The following is an 18,871-nucleotide window of genomic DNA, read 5'->3' as shown; positions in this document are numbered from 1 at the left end:
CTGGTTAGTATCTATTAACCCTGCTACTAGTTAGTATCTATCTATTAACCCTGCTACTGGTTAGTATCTATTAACCCTGCTATTGGTTAGTATCTATCTATTAACCCTGCTACTGGTTAGTATCTATTAACCCTGCTACTGGTTAGTATCTATCTATTAACCCTGCTACTGGTTAGTATCTATTAACCCTGCTACTGGTTAGTATCTATTAACCCTGCTACTGGTTAGTACCTATTAACCCTGCTACTGGTTAGTATCTATTAACCCTGCTACTGGTTAGTATCTATTAACCCTGCTACTGGTTAGTATCTATCTATTAACCCTGCTACTGGTTAGTACCTATTAACCCTGCTACTGGTTAGTATCTATTAACCCTGCTACTGGTTAGTATCTATTAACCCTGCTACTGGTTAGTATCTATTAACCCTTCTACTGGTTAGTATCTATTAACCCTGCTACTGGTTAGTATCTATCTATTAACCCTGCTACTGGTTAGTATCTATTAACCCTGCTACTGGTTAGTATCTATCTATTAACCCTGCTACTGGTTAGTATCTATTAACCCTGCTACTGGTTAGTATCTATCTATTAACCCTGCTACTGGTTAGTATCTATTAACCCTGCTACTGGTTAGTATCTATTAACCCTGCTACTGGTTAGTATCTATCTATTAACCCTGCTACTGGTTAGTATCTATTAACCCTGCTACTGGTTAGTATCTATTAACCCTGCTACTGGTTAGTATCTATTAACCCTGCTACTGGTTAGTATATATCTATTAACCCTGCTACTGGTTAGTATCTATTAACCCTGCTACTGGTTAGTATCTATCTATTAACCCTGCTACTGGTTAGGTTAGTATCTATTAACCCTTGCTACTGGTTAGATCTATCTATTAACCCTGCTACTGGTTAGTATCTATTAACCCTGCTACTGGTTAGTATCTATCTATTAACCCTGCTACTGGTTAGTATCTATTAACCCTGCTACTGGTTAGTATCTATCTAACCCTGCTACTGGTTAGTATCTATTAACCCTGCTACTGGTAGTATCTATCTATTAACCCTGCTACTGGTTAGTATCTATTAACCCTGCTACTGGTTAGTATCTATCTATTAACCCTGCTACTGGTTAGTATCTATTAACCCTGCTACTGGTTAGTATCTATCTATAACCCTGCTACTGGTTAGTATCTATTAACCCTGCTACTGGTTAGTATCTATCTATTAACCCTGCTACTGGTTAGTATCTATCTATTAACCCTGCTACTGGTTAGTATCTACTATTAACCCTGCTACTGGTAGTATCTATCTATTAACCCTGCTACTGCGTTAGTATCTATTAACCCTGCTACTGGTTAGTATCTATCTATTAACCCTGCTACTGGTTAGTATCTATCTATTAACCCTGCTACTGGTTAGTATCTATTAACCCTGCTACTGGTTAGTATCTATTAACCCTGCTACTGGTTAGTATCTATCTATTAACCCTGCTACTGGTTAGTATCTATTAACCCTGCTACTGGTTAGTATCTATTAACCCTGCTACTGGTTAGTATCTATTAACCCTGCTACTGGTTAGTATCTATTAACCCTGCTACTGGTTAGTATCTATCTATTAACCCTGCTACTGGTTAGTATCTATCTATTAACCCTGCTACTGGTTAGTATCTATTAACCCTGCTACTGGTTAGTATCTATCTATTAACCCTGCTACTGGTTAGTATCTATTAACCTTGCTACTGGTTAGTATCTATCTATGAACCCTGCTACTGGTTAGTATCTGTTAACCCTGCTACTGGTTAGTATCTATCTATTAACCCTGCTACTGGTTAGTATCTATTAACCCTGCTACTGGTTAGTATCTATCTATTAACCCTGCTACTGGTTAGTATCTATTAACCCTGCTACTGGTTAGTATCTATCTATTAACCCTGCTACTGGTTAGTATCTATTAACCCTGCTACTGGTTAGTATCTATTAACCCTGCTACTGGTTAGTATCTATTAACTATGCTACTGGTTAGTATCTATCTATTAACCCTGCTACTGGTTAGTATCTATCTATTAACCCTGCTACTGGTTAGTATCTATTAACCCTGCTACTGGTTAGTATCTATTAACCCTGCTACTGGTTAGTATCTGTTAACCCTGCTACTGGTTAGTATCTATTAACCCTGCTACTGGTTAGTATCTATCTATTAACCCTGCTACTGGTTAGTATCTATTAACCCTGCTACTGGTTAGTATCTATTAACCCTGCTACTGGTTAGTATCTATTAACCCTGCTACTGGTTAGTACCTATTAACCCTGCTACTGGTTAGTATCTATCTATTAACCCTGCTACTGGTTAGTATCTATCTATTAACCCTGCTACTGGTTAGTATCTATTAACCCTGCTACTGGTTAGTATCTATTAACCCTGCTACTGGTTAGTATCTATCTATTAACCCTGCTACTGGTTTAGTATCTATTAACCCTGCTACTGGTTAGTATCTATTAACCCTGCTACTGGTTAGTATCTATTAACCCTGCTACTGGTTAGTATCTATTAACCCTGCTACTGGTTAGTATCTATCTATTAACCCTGCTACTGGTTAGTATCTATTAACCCTGCTACTGGTTAGTATCTATTAACCCTGCTACTGGTTAGTATCTGTTAACCCTGCTACTGGTTAGTATCTATTAACCCTGCTACTGGTTAGTATCTATTAACCCTGCTACTGGTTAGTATCTATGAACCCTGCTACTGGTTAGTATCTATTAACCCTGCTACTGGTTAGTATCTATCTATTAACCCTGCTACTGGTTAGTATCTATTAACCCTGCTACTGGTTAGTATCTATTAACCCTGCTACTGGTTAGTATCTATTAACCCTGCTACTGGTTAGTACCTATTAACCCTGCTACTGGTTAGTATCTATCTATTAACCCTGCTACTGGTTAGTATCTATCTATTAACCCTGCTACTGGTTAGTATCTATTAACCCTGCTACTGGTTAGTATCTATTAACCCTGCTACTGGTTAGTATCTATTAACCCTGCTACTGGTTAGTATCTATTAACCCTGCTACTGGTTAGTATCTATTAACCCTGCTACTGGTTAGTATCTATCTATTAACCCTGCTACTGGTTAGTATCTATTAACCCTGCTACTGGTTAGTATCTATTAACCCTGCTACTGGTTAGTATCTATCTATTAACCCTGCTACTGGTTAGTATCTATCTATTAACCCTGCTACTGGTTATTATCTATCTATTAACCCTGCTACTGGTTAGTATCTATTAACCCTGCTACTGGTTAGTACCTATTAACCCTGCTACTGGTTAGTATCTATCTTTTAACCCTGCTACTGGTTAGTATCTATTAACCCTGCTACTGGTTAGTATCTATTAACCCTGCTACTGGTTAGTATCTATCTATTAACCCTGCTACTGGTTAGTATCTATTAACCCTGCTACTGGTTAGTATCTATTAACCCTGCTACTGGTTAGTACCTATTAACCCTGCTACTGGTTAGTATCTATCTATTAACCCTGCTACTGGTTAGTATCTATTAACCCTGCTACTGGTTAGTATCTATCTATTAACCCTGCTACTGGTTAGTATCTATTAACCCTGCTACTGGTTAGTATCTATCTATTAACCCTGCTACTGGTTAGTATCTATTAACCCTGCTACTGGTTAGTATCTATTAACCCTGCTACTGGTTAGTATCTATTAACCCTGCTACTGGTTAGTATCTATCTATTAACCCTGCTACTGGTTAGTATCTATTAACCCTGCTACTGGTTAGTATCTATTAACCCTGCTACTGGTTAGTATCTATTAACCATGCTACTGTAACAGGGTAACCAGTACAAGTCCCACATTCCACATGAATCATTATTCATAATGGAGATCATTTAATTTGTCAGAAATACTTTTGTATAATTGTTTTTTTGTGTTTTCATTCGAGGTGTTTTTTGGATGCCACCAAGGCATTTCGTGCTGTTTTCCCAGAGGAGGATGGAGGGTCATGGAGGAAGAGGTGCATCTCCTTCGGGGCAGATGGCGCCTCCGTGACCATGGGCCACCGTGGGGGAGTGATTGCACCACCTGCAGAGAGAGGCAGGGGGGCATATAAACCCAAATCCACTGTATGCCACATAGGTTTGTAACTAATAAATTCTCTATGATTTAGTTTTATTTGCTAGCAGAGAATGTTAAACAATACTGTGTGTGTGTGTGTGTGTGTGTGTGTGTGTGTGTGTGTGTGTGTGTGTGTGTGTGTGTGTGTGTGTGTGTGTGTGTGTGTGTGTGTGTGTGTGTGTGTGTGTGTGTGCGTGTGCGTGCGTCCGCTAAGTGCTGGAATGGTAAATACCACAGAATTATTGTTTTCTGTTGGCACAAGAGACAGTTGGGAAGGAGGGTGTCCAGACCCCAGTGGAGTCTTTCAGAGTGCTAAACCCCGACGCATGGCATGGCCAGAAGACCAGGCCAACCTTCTCACCTTTGACGATGATGGTGTGGCAGACCTGATGAGGCATTATCACGGAGCCTCCTAGAGAGGTAAGAATTTATTTGACACTGCATTGCCATTTATGAGACAATGTTACTCACTTGCTCTGTTCAATCCTGCAGATCGGGGTGCAACATGGCTGCTATCCAGGATGAGTGACAGGGGCTGAAAATCCTGGTCAGCCACAATTTCAAGGACAAGTCCTACAGTGTGGCGTGTGGGAGACCATGTTGACAAAGTGTAACCGATGTGAAATGGCTAGCGAGTTAGCAGTGGTGTAACTGATGTGAAATGGCTAGCTAGTTAGCGGTGGTGTAACTGATGTGAAATGGCTAGCTAGTTAGCGGTGGTGTAACCGATGTGAAATGGCTAGCTAGTTAGCGGTGGTGTAACCGATGTGAAATGGCTAGCTAGTTAGCGGTGGTGTAACCGATGTGAAATGGCTAGCTAGTTAGCGGTGGTGTAACCGATGTGAAATGGCTAGCTAGTTAGCAGTGGTGCGCGCTAATAGTGTTTCAATCGGTGACGTCACTCGCTCTGAGACCTTGAAGTAGTTGTTCCCCTTTGCTCTGCAAGGGCCACAGCGATGGGTAATGATGCTTCGAGGGTGGCTGTCGTTGATGTGTGCAGAGTGTCCCTGGTTCGAGCCCAGGTAGGGTGCGAGGAGAGGGACGGAAGCTAAACTGTTACAAAAGGAGCCCTACAGGCACGATTACAAGGTAGAGTAACAGTCCTGAGTCCATGTACGGTATCCTATGGTTGGGTTTGATAAGTTAATGGTAAGAGTTTAAATTCATCTTTTCCCTACAACATAGGGAATAGGTTTTGTCGTGCCCTCTTCACGACTGTCTTGGTGTGCTTGGACCATGTTAGTTTGTTTGGTGATGTAACCAACTTCACGTAGTAACCCCCCCCCCCCAGAAGAAAGGCACACGGACACCCACACTTCAGGTTGATTCGATTTTTATCTGCAGTAAAAGATATCAAACAGTGATGACAGACATTGACAGGCCAGTCACAGCCACACGTTCACTGGTTAGGTAGGACACAAGATATCTTTTAGATAGGATCAACAGTAGTGATACATAGCCTCAATGTTAACTGATATTAATCCATAAATACAGAGCATAAGTACAACCCTTTTCATATAAACCTTTACAGGTAGTAAGAAAATAAACATTCACTTAATATTTAGATAAATCACCTGCTGGCAATAGCTAGCGTGACATTGTAGTGCAGTGACCAACGGTGCTAGTTAGCTCGTCATTAACATGGCTAGCTAAGCCAGCACACACTTGTTTCACTTACTGAAATAGGTCTTCAATACATTAACAGGCAAAATAAATATATACATAGCCACATTCGCTATTGACTTTAGGATATATGAACCTGTTTTCCAAAAACACTATTTGTGTTATAAAGTTTTAAACAGTTTTGTCACGGCTGTCGAAAGGATCGGACCAAAGTGCAGCGTGGTTGTAGTTCCACATTTGTATTAAATCCGTGAAACTCTGCAAAACATAAATAACTGAATTTACCAAAAACAACAAACCGTGACACAGAGAGAAACAAACACTACTCAAAAGATAATCACCCACAAAACCCAGGAAGAAAAACCCCTACTTAAATATGATCTCCAATTAGAGCCAACGAGGACCAGCTGCCTCCAATTGGAGATAAAAAAAACACAAAAAAAACATAGAAATAGAACAACTAGAACTTAAACATAGAAATATAAAACATAGAAAAACACAAAACACCCCCTGTCAGGCCCTGACCTAGTCTACCATAGAAAATCACATCTTACTATGGTCAGGACGTGACAAGTTTTTATATACAGAGGAAGGAGACACGAACCTGCTCTCAGAATATCTCTCTCAGACCTGAGGAGCAGGCACACCAACTTCTCAAATAGGGGAGAAGCACTCAAAACCCACAAGTTGTTCTTTCAAAGAAAATAATACAAAAATGGTAAGTCCGAAGACCTCTCGTATTACCAACCTTACTACAATGGCAGCAAATATTTTTTTAGGAATTCAGTAACACATAATGAAAGGAAACTTTATTTATAATCACCCCTTTTCCTGAAGTGAATGGTTTCACCCACTACTCTACCCGCGAAATGCGGCGTTCTTTGATATCTACACTTTTGCGCGCGAGGTTGATGGAAATCTACATTTTTACTTTGTTAGAGTGATGTGGACACCAGGGAACTGTCCCTCTTCACGACTGTCTTGGTGTGTTTGGACCATTCTAGTTTGTTGTTGATGTGGACACCAGGGAACTTGAAGCTCTCAACCTGCTCCACTGCAGGTGGGGACTGAGCAGGCCTCTGTGCTGAGGATCAGCGTGGCAGATGTGTCGTTACCTAACCTTACCACCTGGGGGCTGCCAGTCAGGAAGTCCAGGATCCAGTTGCAGAGGGAGGTGTTTGGTGTGTTTGGACCATGATAGTTTGTTGTTGATGTGGACGCCAATGAACTTGAAGGTCTCAACCTGCTCCACTACAGCCCTGTCGATGAGAATGGGGGCGTGCTCGGTCCTTTTCCTGTAGTCCACAATCATCTCCTTTGTCTTGATCACGCTGAGGGATAGGTTGTTGTCCTGGCACCAAAGGGTCATTGTCTCTGACCTCCTCCTTATAGGCTGTCTGTCTCATCGTTATCGGTGATCAGACCTACCGCTGTTGTATCGTCAGCACACTTAATGATGGTGTTGGAGTCGTGCCTGGCCGTGCAGTCATGAGTGAACAGGGAGTACAGGAGGGGACTGAGCAGGCACCCCTGAGGGGCCACCCATGTTGAGGATCAGCGGGGCAGATGTGTTGTTATCTACCCTCACCACCTGGGGACGGCCCGTCAGGAAGTCCAGAATCCAGTTGCTGAGGGAGGTGTTAAGACCCAGAGTACTTAGCTTAGTGATGAGCTTTGAGGGCACTATGGTGTTGAACGTTGAGCTGTAGTCAATGAATAGCATTCTCACATAGGTGTTATTTTTGTCCAGGTGGGAAAGGGCAGTGTGGAGTGCAATACAGAATATAGACAAACAGAATATAGACAAACAATACAGACAGAATATAGACAAACAATACAGACAGAATATAGACAAACAGAATATAGACAAACATAATACAGACAGAATATAGACAAACATAATACAGACAGATATAGACAAACAATACAGACAGAATATAGACAAACAGAATATAGACAAACATAATACAGACAGAATATAGACAAACAATACAGACAGATAATAGACAAACAATACAGACAGAATATAGACAAACAATGCAGACAGATAATAGACAAACAATACAGACAGAATATAGACAAACAGAATATAGACAGAATATAGACAAACAATACAGACAGAATATAGACAAACAGAATATAGACAAACATAATACAGACAGAATATAGACAAACAGAATATAGACAAACAATACAGACAGAATATAGACAAACAATACAGACAGAATATAGACAGACAGAATATAGACAAACAATACAGACAGAATATAGACAAACAATACAGACAGAATATAGACAAACAATACAGACAGAATATAGACAAACAGAATATAGACAAACAATACAGACAGAATATAGACAAACAATACAGACAGAATATATTGACAAAGAATTTCCTAACCCACACACTATAAATAGCTTATTCCTGACCCTGTGTTACAACACTGGAGTTGTGGGTTTGATACCTGTATGCCCCGTTCATACCGAATAGAACTGTAAAGTAGCTTCACCTGAGCCAGACCAGCTCATTTAAAAATATATATATATTTCACCTTTATTTAACCAGGTAGGCTAGTTGAGAACAAGTTGTCATTTACAACTGCGACCTGGCCAAGATAAAGCAAAGCAGTTCGACACACAACAACACAGAGTTACACATGGAGTAAAACAAACATACAGTCAATAATACAGTAGAAAAATAAGTCTATATACAATGTGAGCAAATGAGGTAAGATAAGGGAGGTAAAGGCAATAAATAGGCCATAGTGGCGAAGTAATTACAATATAGCAATTAAACACTGGAATGGTAGGATGCGCAGAAGATGAATGTGCAATGTAGAAATACTGGGGTGCAAAAGAGCAAGGGCAGGAGCCGATCTCCTGTTTCTGTAGTGTGAGGCAGCTTGATGTACAAGTAAACCCCCTGGACAAGACGCTAGTCTATAGCAGAGCCTTGGGATAAAAGCCTCTGAAATGATACATTTGACCAGTGACAACTGTTTGAGCTGCAACAATCTTACCTGGAGGTCAGTTGTAGGTTGGATGTACATTTGATTTCTAACCTATGGAGGAGACACATAATATTAACATTTTTTTTTTTTATAGACTAGATTAATTCATATTGGGGGAAAAAAACACCACCTCACATCGTTCTTTTGATTTTTCCATGTGCGGTATTATAATAGAAGTTTATCTCGGTTGAATCTACGGCTGCGCACTACCGGTAATGACCTCGCCTACCAATCAGATCTCTGCTCACCCATTCCCTGGCCGCTGATTGGAAGATATTAACTCTCTAACGGTTAATAAAGCTCTGCGTTCACACCGGAAGTCAGTCGGTGGACATACGGAATTTGTGAATTTATAGAGATGGTGTTGAAGGCTGTTTGCGTGCTGAAAGGAACCGGGGAAGTTACCGGGACCGTATTCTTTGAACAGGAGGTAAAGTATGCCATTAATCGGGGGGGGGAAATACAAGCCTGCATTTGGACTTTTTGCAGAATATATGTATTTGAAACACCTGACTGAGGCTGGCTTTATCGATTAGCTAGCAACTTGGCTAGCTAGCGTTCATTTACAAATCCGGTTGGCATGACGACCAGACTTAGCGAGGCTAGCTAGCTAGGACGGCTAGTTAGCTTGTTTTTTTTATATCAAAACCCTTCCAGCGAATTTATGTAACGTTGTTTTAGCTAGCGTTAAGAGTTAAATCACGTTCCAACTTGGACGTGTTCACATTTTCACATTTTCCTTGATTTTGAAGCTTTAATTCTGGCCGTCCTTAACCCCAGGACGTGGATATTCCCTAGTTGATGCTGCTCTACGGTTCCCGGTTGTCATAGAGGGGAAAACATACCGACACGCAAACAGTGAGCTGCTTAATGTGCAGAACGGTTCCTAGCCACCGTGTTTCTACACCTGCATTGCTTGCTGTTTGGGGTTTTAGGCTGGGTTTCTGTACAGCACTTCTGACATCAGCTGATGTAAGAAGGGCTTTATAAATACATTTGATTCAGTTCAAATCCCCGAGCTGACAAGGTACACCTGTTATTGTCCCTGAACAAGGCAGTTAACCCACTGTTCCCCGGTAGGCCGTCATTGTAAATAAGAATTTGTTCTTAACTGACTTGTCTAGTTAAATAAAACAAATCGCCTAAAATATGTAACTCTGCCTAACCGGGGCACCGGGTTATGTAAAACGCATTGGTCCATTGAAAAGGCAGTGGCGTTAGTCCACACGGTTAGTCCACACGGTGCGTGTGGCGTTAGTCTCTAAGCCTTGTTTTGGTCTCACATGCTGAATGCTCATACGCTATTATCCGCAGTCCTTACCCAGTCACGTTGTATTTCTGCTACTATAACATACACGACCAACATCTGTGACACGTTAAAGTTATCGGAACATCCGACAGGGGTCTGGAGTACGGAACATTGGTGTGGCCTTGAGCCCAAAGGATTTCACCCCATGAACATGGGTCTGGGCCGCCAACATCGTGTCATGCATACCTGACATTAGCAGATGTGTTTTGAATAGGGCATGAGAGACTGCCGGCATTGAAGTCTTATATAGGACGTTAAAGGTCCGTGCAACATGGGATCCTTGGGACGCCCCCCTCTCCATTGAAGTTTAATTTTAAAATAGTGTAGGGGCTGAAACAATGAGACGGAGATTTCACCGGCTGTATAAATGTCTAGTGTCCGCTTGGTGGACGGATGCCCAGTGGCCGGCAGTAGGAGGAGAAGGATTTTGGCTGAAATTCTGCACATTTTCTCAACGATGTAACATTTGCTCTCAATACAGTTCTGTTCCTAAAACTAGAATCTGTTGTGGACTCCATTTTTGTAGACTTTACCCTTTGCCAAAGTTTTAAAATGGCTAGCTTTAGGAGTGCAAAGGTGAATTGAGTTATTGCACATGTGCACTTCAGAGTAGGTGTTCCTTAAAACCTCTTTTAATGGAAATATGCAGATGCCTGTGTAACCGATGTGAAATGGCTAGTTAGTTAGCGGTGGTGCGCGCTAATAGCGTTTCAATCAGTGACGTCACTCGCTCTGAGACCTGAAGTAGGGTTTCCCCTTGCTCTGCGAGGGCCGTGGCTTATGTGGCGCGATGGGTAACGATGCTTCGGTGGGTGTCAGTTGTTGATGTGTGCAGAGGGTCCCTGGTTCGAGCCCAGGTTGGGACGGAACCTACACTCTTACACATGTTAGAACTGGCCAATAGGATCTTTCTAGCTTGGCTCTGCCCACTAGGACTCATTTTGTTCCCATTGGAAACTACAAGCTGTGGTTTTATTATCTTGGTTAAGTTTTATGGTAGTGATGTCCCAAGGATTCTGGATAGCAATGACTCATGTAAAACACTTCATTTTGATAAAAATCCATCAGTGATTGGATCATCTCTAACCAATCAGAGTATCAAATTTTGTTTTTATCCACGTGTTCTGCCTCTGGCCCAACCCATCTGTTTCTGGCACCAATCAGACGATCTAGAATGGATTTCCATTCTAGAAATCGTTGGGTGGTAGCTACTCCTATACAGACTCATTGTAGAGGAGAAACGTTACATCCTTGTGCGTGGCATAGCGTTTGGCCACTGCAAGGAGTTTGGGTAGCCAGTCAAGCAAAATGTATCTTGCTACTAACGTTACGTGCTAGAAGTACCTAACGCTCACTAGCTACAACTAAGCCATACAAGCATTTGGCAACCATTGATACTAGTCCAGTCCTAATCTTGCAGTTGCCCTTAAGCCCTCTTGGTAAATCATCAATTTAGATAGCAATTTACCCTGCTTACAAAATAATATGGCTGAGATGAATGCAGGCTAATTGCTAGTTTTGCCTGTCGTACAAGTTAGCTAGCAAGTTGGGGGGGGTTCTAGCTAAACTATACTACAACAGGCAAAGCAGCTTCTGCTACTTGCCAACGCGGCTGCTTGCTGCTACTTGCCAACGCGGCTGCTTGCTGCTACTTGCCAACGCGGCTGCTACTACTAGCTGCCAGCTACCACTCTGCATGTAGCGTCGTTACAGATGAAGAGGCAGCATTTTTTTGCCCGAGTTCCAGTCTGTTTATGCTCTCTTGCCCAATCCTTATGGAATTGTCATGCAACGTTGTGTTGACACGGTAGGCAATAGCAGCAACAGATCTGGGATCAGGCTAGAGTCATTCTGCCTTGGCCTTCATTTTCATTTCCCCTTGAACCTGGTCTGGTGTGTTGGTCTACTGTCAAAAAACAAAGCAAAGTTTGCCTAAAAAAAAGGCTTGTGGACCACTGACTGTAGTTGACAGTTGCTCCCTCAAAATGTCAGAAGTAGCATAACAACTAGCTGGCTACACATCTTGGTTTTGTAGGTGCTATTCCAGTGTAACTCATGGCTCATTCATATGCTAATTGAAACGGTCTTCCCAATCCTGACACATGATTTTGACACCACATTGCAAACCCCATTCTCTAGTCTTGTTACCCCCCTCAGTGTTTGACTGTCCATCTGTGTCTTCAATGTGTGTGTTTGTTCTGTGCTTCCTGTGCCTGTGGTCTTCTGTAGGTCCACTGACACTTGTCTCTCTGTTATCAGGGTGACAATACTCCAGTGAAGCTGACCGGGGAGATTTCAGGTCTGGCCCAGGGGGAACATGGCTTCCACGTCCATGCCTTCGGAGACAACACCAACGGTTGCATGAGTGCAGGACCCCACTTCAACCCCCACAACAAGACCCACGGAGGACCCAACGACGATGTCAGGTGAGTCTGGCCTCATCACTAGTGGAGTTGAACCATGGCGGTAGAAAGGAGAACTCGTCTTTGTATCTGTGCCATAATGGCTTTAGTGACCACATGGACAGCGCCATTGAGGGGGTGGCTCTGTTTTAATGGGCAGCGCCGTTGGGGAGGGTGGCTCTGTTTTAATGGGCAGCGCCGTTGGGGGGGGGGGGGGGTGGCTCTGTTTTAATGGGCAGCGCCGTTGGGGGGGGGGGTGGCTCTGTTTTAATGGGCAGCGCCGTTGGGGGGGGGGGGTGGCTCTGTTTTAATGGGCAGCGCCGTTGGGGGGGGGGGGGTGGCTCTGTTTTAATGGGCAGCGCCGTTGGGGGGGGGGTGGCTCTGTTTTAATGGGCAGCGCCGTTGGGGGGGGGGGGGGCTCTGTTTTAATGGGCAGCGCCGTTGGGGGGGGGGGGGTGGCTCTGTTTTAATGGGCAGCGCCGTTGGGGGGGGGGGGTGGCTCTGTTTTAATGGGCAGCGCCGTTGGGGGGGGGGGGGGGCTCTGTTTTAATGGGCAGCGCCGGTGGGGGGGGGGGGGGGTGGCTCTGTTTTAATGGGCAGCGCCGTTGGGGGAGGGTGGCTCTGTTTTAATGGGCAGCGCCGTTGGGGGAGGGTGGCTCTGTTTTAATGGGCAGCGCCGTTGGGGGGGGGGGGGGGGGCTCTGTTTTAATGGGCAGCGCCGTTGGGGGAGGTTGGCTCTGTTTTAATTTGGTTAATGTTTTCTACTTCGGAGTCAAATCAAATTGTGTTTAAAGTGCATTTTTTGCTTATGGGTCCTTTTCCAACAATGCGGAGTTAAAGTACCTTTTTTTTTTTTATTGAATTAGTGAAACCAGGAATAAATACACAGTGAATAACAATTGAGTAAAAATAACATGGCTATATACAGGAAGTACCAGGTAATAACATGGCTGTATACAGGAAGTACCGAGTCGATGCGCAGTGTTTCCGTTAGCCAACTTTAGGGCCCCCAAACCTTAAAATATTTGCGCAGGCCATTTGTCCAGGAGAGGAAATTCCATTGTAATATTTTTTTTTTTTGAATCTGTTCGTTGATGTAGAAACCAGTAAACATTTCACTGGTCATGCTTATCAGTCTACAGGTTTATGTCCGTGCCTTCTAGTATGAATTTGGGCTCTATCATCCCACAACTGTTCCTGTGCTATTGTATTGGCCAACAAGCTGACCAATAGAATAGGTGTACTGGAGGGGATAGTAGATTGACAAACGGTGCATTCGTCAAGTATTCAGACCCCTTGACCTTTTCCACATTTTGTTACGTTACACCTTATTCTAAAATGAATAAAATAATGTTTTCCCCTTTATCAATCTACACACAATACCCCATAATGACAAAGAAAAAACAGGTTTGTAGAAATGTTGGCAAATGTATAAAATAAAAATATGGAAATACAGCATTTCACATAAGTATTGACACCCTTTACTCAGTATTTTGTTTAAGCATCTTTGGCAGCGATTACAGCCTCGTCTTCTTGGGTATGACGCTACAAGCTTGGCACACCTGTATTTGGGGAGTTTCTCTCATTCTTCTCTGCAGATGGTCTCAAACTCTCAGGCTGAATGGGGAGCGTTGCTGCACAGCTATTTTCAGATCTCGCCAGAGATGTTAGATCGGGTTCAAGTCCAGGCTCTGGCTGGGCCACTGAGGGCATTCAGAGACTTGTCCCGAAGCCACTCCCGCGTTGTCTTGGCTGTGCGCTTTGGGTTGTTGTCCTGTTGGTAGGTGAACCTTCACCCCAGTCTGAGGTCCTGAGCGCTCTGGAGCAGGATTTCATCAAGGATCCTGACTAGTCCTCCAGTCCCTGCTGCTGAAACATCCCCTCAGCATGATGCTGCCACCACCATGCTTCACCGTAGGGATGGTGCCAGGTTTCCTCCAGACGTGACACTTGGCATTCAGGTCAAAGAGTTCAATCTTGGTTTCATCAGACCAGAGAATGTTGTTTCTCATAGTCAGTCCTTTTAGGTGCCTTTTTGGCAAACTCCAAGCAGGCTTTCATGTGCCTTTTACTGAGGAGTGGCTTCCGGCTGGCCACTCTACCATAATGGCCTGATTTGGTGGAGTGCTGCAGAGATGGTTGTCCTTCTGGAAGGTTCTCACATCTCCACAGAGGAACTCCTTAGCTTTGTCAGTGTGACCATCGGGTTCTTGGTCACCTCCATGACCGAGGCCCTTCTCCCCGATTGCTCAGTTTTGCCGGTCGGCCAGCTCTAGGAAGAGTCTTGGTGGTTTCAAACTTCTTCTATTTTAAGAATGATGGCGGCCACTGTGTTCTTGAGGACCTTAAATGCTGCAGCCATTTTCTTGGTACCCTTCCCCAGATGAGGTGTCTGTTTCTCAAACTAGACACTCTAATGTACTTGTCCTCTTGCTCAGTTTTGCACCGGGGCCTCCCACTCTTTCTATTCTGGTTAGAGCCGGTTTGCGCTGTTCTGTGAAGGGAGTAGTACACAGCGTTGTATGAGATCTTCAGTTTCTTGGCAATTTCTCGCATGAAATTGCCTTCATTTCTCAGAACAAGAATAGACTGACTAGTTTCAGAAGAATGTACTTTGTTTCCGGCCATTTTGAGCCTGTAATCAAATGCAGATGCTCCAGATACTCAATTAGCCTGAAGGACAGTTTTATTGCAAAAGGGTTTTCTAGTCAATTAGCTGTTTTAAAATGATAAACTTGTATTAGCTAACACAACGTGCCATTGGAACACAGGAGTGATGTTTGCTGATAATGGGCCTCTGTACGCCTATGTAGATATTCCATAAAAAAATCAGCTGTTTCCAGCTACAATAGTCATTTACAACGTTAATAATGTCCACTGTATTTCTGATCAATTTAATGTTGGTCACGTGTATGTGACCAATAAAATTAGATTTTGACAGTAACAGCAACCTACTGTAGGTAGGGGTAAAGGAAAGATAATAGACAGTAACAGCAGTATACTGTAGGTAGGGGTGTAACACAACGGTATATGATAGTGACTGGCCAGTACGATCACGTATTAGGCTCTAACCATGTTTTCACATTACTATTGTTAAATTAAATCTGGTTGTGTTAGTATGATTATTTGATTAATAAAACACAATGATGGTAGTGACTGCCCATTACTGTAGATGACTAATAAACCGCTCTTTTAACGTTACCGTTAATACATTTCAGTTGGGTGTATTATGAAACATGCATTTCATTCCAAGTAAGTTCATCTCTACTTAGGCTGCCAGCCAGCCGTTTTCTGTTCTCCTCAGTCACCCTTCAGGCTAGTAGCCTAGCTGGATAGCTGTCTGACAACCATTTCACTAGTTCTTCAAAGTATATAACTATCAATTAATGTATTGTCAGGTAGCGATACCCAAGCAACTGCTCTGTCCGTCTGGTGTCTGTCTGCCAGCCCGGCAAGAACCAATGACAACAGGCAGCTGTAGGTGCAATGGATTCTGGTCATTGTAGTTATTTCCCACATTTTCTGTGTTTATCTATGGTGAGTTGGACAACCATGTTTCAGATCTCTCTAGAAAAATTGTTTTATGTGCACTGAATTTAAATGGATTTCAAAATAAATGAACAGACTTCGGTTAATTAGTTCTAAACACAAATGTTGGTTAATCGCTTAGCGTCTGGGTTTGTGTGCAGAGTCGGTGTGCAGAGAGGATCGGGTAATCCGGGTAGCTATTTAGCTGATGTTGAGGGAGAGGTTGTTGTCCTGGCACCACCACACTGCCAGGTCTCTGACCTCCTCCCTATAGGCTGCCTCATCGTCGGTGATCAGTTCTACCAGCGTCGTGTCGTTGGAACTTGTTTTAAGTCCATGTACTGAACCATGGCATTGAAAACGGGTCAGTCTGGCTAGTGGTATAAACTAACCCCACCTCTTATCACTGTTTTCGTTGTTTCATATTTGCACAACATTCAAGGGTTGTTTGAGAGATGTAGTGTCCAACCAACCAATGTGGGAGGTGGGTCTAGTGTCCAACCAACCAATGTGGGAGGCGGGGTTAAACTATTGTAAAGCCATCTCTCCTCTGACCAGCTGTTCTGTCTCTGTTGCTAGGCACGCAGGGGACCTTGGCAACGTGACTGCAGGAGCTGACAGTGTGGCTAAGATCAACATCCAGGACGAGATACTGACTCTCACTGGACCCCACTCTATCATCGGCAGGACCATGGTGGTAAGAACAAACATTACCTGACCTGTAGCTGCGTGTTGTGTCCACTAGGCAGGAAATGGAAAACCTGTAGCTGTGTTCACTAGGCAGGAAATGGGAGGAACCTGTAGCTGTGTTCACTAGGCAGGAAATGGGAGGAACCTGTAGCTGTGTCCACTAAATCAAATCAAATTTATTTATATAGCCCTTTGTATATCAGCTGATATCTCAAAGTGCTGTACAGAAACCCAGCCTAAAACCCCAAACAGCAAGCAATGCATGTGAAAGAAGCACATGCATTGCTTCCTAGGCCAAAAACCTAGGAAGAAACCTAGAGGAACCAGGCTATAAGGGGTGGCCAGTCCTCTTCTGGCTGTGCCGGGTGGATATTATAACAGAACATGGTCAAGATGTTAAAATGACCAGCATGGTCAAATAATAATAATCATTGTAGTTGTCGAGGGTGCAACAAGCACGTCCGGTGAACAGGTCAGGGTTCCGTAGCCGCAGGCAGAACAGTTGAAACTGGAGCAGCAGCATGGCCAGGTGGACTGGGGACAGCAAGGAGTCATCATGCCAGGTAGTCCCGAGGCATGGTCCTAGGGCTCAGGTCCTCCGAGAGAAAGAGAGAATTAGAGCATGTTTAAATTCACACAGGACACCGGATAAGACAAGAGAATACTCCAGATGTAACAGACTGACCCTAGCCCCCCGGCACATAAACTACTGCAGCATAAATACTGGAGGCTGAGACAGGAGGGATCAGAAGACACTGTGGCCCCATCCGATGATACCCCTGGACAGGGCCAAACAGGCAGGATATAAGGAAGGCAGGAAATGGAAGGTAGGTAGGCAGGAAATGGAAGGAACCTGTGGCCACTAGGCAGGAAATGTGACAAAGCTCAAAGTTCTCCAAGTTAACACAACCCTGTTCTCGCCCCATCTCCCCTCTCACTGTCATTAATTCTCTTTCGTGCTGTTTTACTATCTTTTCCAATCTCTTATCTCCTCGCTCTTTATCAATAGATCCATGAGAAAGCTGATGACCTGGGGAAAGGAGGCGATGAAGAGAGTCTGAAGACTGGCAACGCTGGCGGTCGCCAGGCCTGTGGTGTTATTGGAATTACCCAGTAAACACTCGCCCCCCCCTTACTGGGAGCACGGGGAACCACTAGCCACAGCTTGAAGACCACCCTGACCCCAGTGGAAGTTCTGTAAAGTCTAACCCCACATCCACCCTATCCCCCTACCTAAACCTGTAAAGGCACCTCATGGATATCTGACAGATGGCTTTCCCAAAAACAAAGATTCTCTGCAGCTTTAAGATAATTCTTTGTCCATTGCCCATGGACTTTAGTGGTGAAGAGTTAAAATTTTTTTTTTTTTAAATGTTTTTGGGAAATTCACCTCTGAAGGTGTGCTGGACTCTGAGGGCTTTAAACTCAGGGACACAGCTGGGACGTTGAGTACAGATCTAATGAAGTGCCCTAGGAGGTTGTGGCTAGGGGTTGATGGGAAGAGATATATATCTTTAGACTATTGTCTGTACATATTGGTCCTAGCATTGTTGCTTCTGTCTGTAATAAGTATGGGTTTATTCTTCTACGCTGTCGCAACGTTTAGTATGGAAGCTGTAAACATGTATTATACATTAGGTGTGTCTGAAATGACTTCCTATGTCGTTCACTACTTTGGGCCTGAAGGGTCAAAGTGGGGAAGGAGATGGGCTGCCTTTTCAGACACAGCCATGATCATCATTGTACCAAGCTGCCCAATAAAAAGACGTTGTCACTAAATCCTTGGTTTTTATGTTGCTGTTTTATTTTAATGGTCGTTAGCCTCGCTCTCCGGCTTCCCGTCCAGCGGAGGAGATTTGGAAGGATTGGCCACGTGAGACTATGGACAGTCGTAGTAGAGGGCTGCAGCGTGTGATGGCAGGCTATTATTCAACAGATTGCAAAATAACTAGCGTATACATTCTCTTTCTGAAGACTTCTGAGTAAAGCCTTCGCTGAAATACACGACCCAGTGAAAAGGGTTCTCATTTGTTGAGTCACGAGTGAGCGTGTACATTTTTATGTCAACTGCATCTCTGCAGGCCCAGGGTTGTTGACTGTGTTGCTGATAACATCTGACTGGAAGACTCCCAGTACAGTAGATTCTGCCTTTCAAGTGGTGGTATTGTTTGGTGCCT

General features: G+C 43.6%; 1 protein-coding gene across 1 annotated transcript; it reads left to right on the top strand.

The window, feature by feature from the left end:
• Window positions 1-9,059: 9,059 nt before the first annotated feature.
• LOC115153809 (superoxide dismutase [Cu-Zn]) lies at window positions 9,060-18,473 on the top strand. The gene is made up of 4 exons (XM_029699404.1): window positions 9,060-9,195; window positions 12,334-12,500; window positions 16,584-16,701; window positions 17,704-18,473. The coding sequence occupies exons 1-4, from the start codon at window positions 9,124-9,126 to the stop codon at window positions 17,809-17,811; spliced, it is 465 nt and encodes a 154-aa protein (XP_029555264.1). The 5' UTR covers window positions 9,060-9,123; the 3' UTR covers window positions 17,812-18,473.
• Window positions 18,474-18,871: the final 398 nt, after the last annotated feature.

Source organism: Salmo trutta, chromosome 19 (genome assembly GCF_901001165.1).
Source record: "Salmo trutta chromosome 19, fSalTru1.1, whole genome shotgun sequence".
In the NCBI taxonomy this organism is placed as follows: Eukaryota; Metazoa; Chordata; class Actinopteri; order Salmoniformes; family Salmonidae; genus Salmo; species Salmo trutta.
The sequence above is the reverse complement of the archived record's forward strand: the minus strand, read 5'-3'. Positions and strand labels throughout refer to the sequence as shown.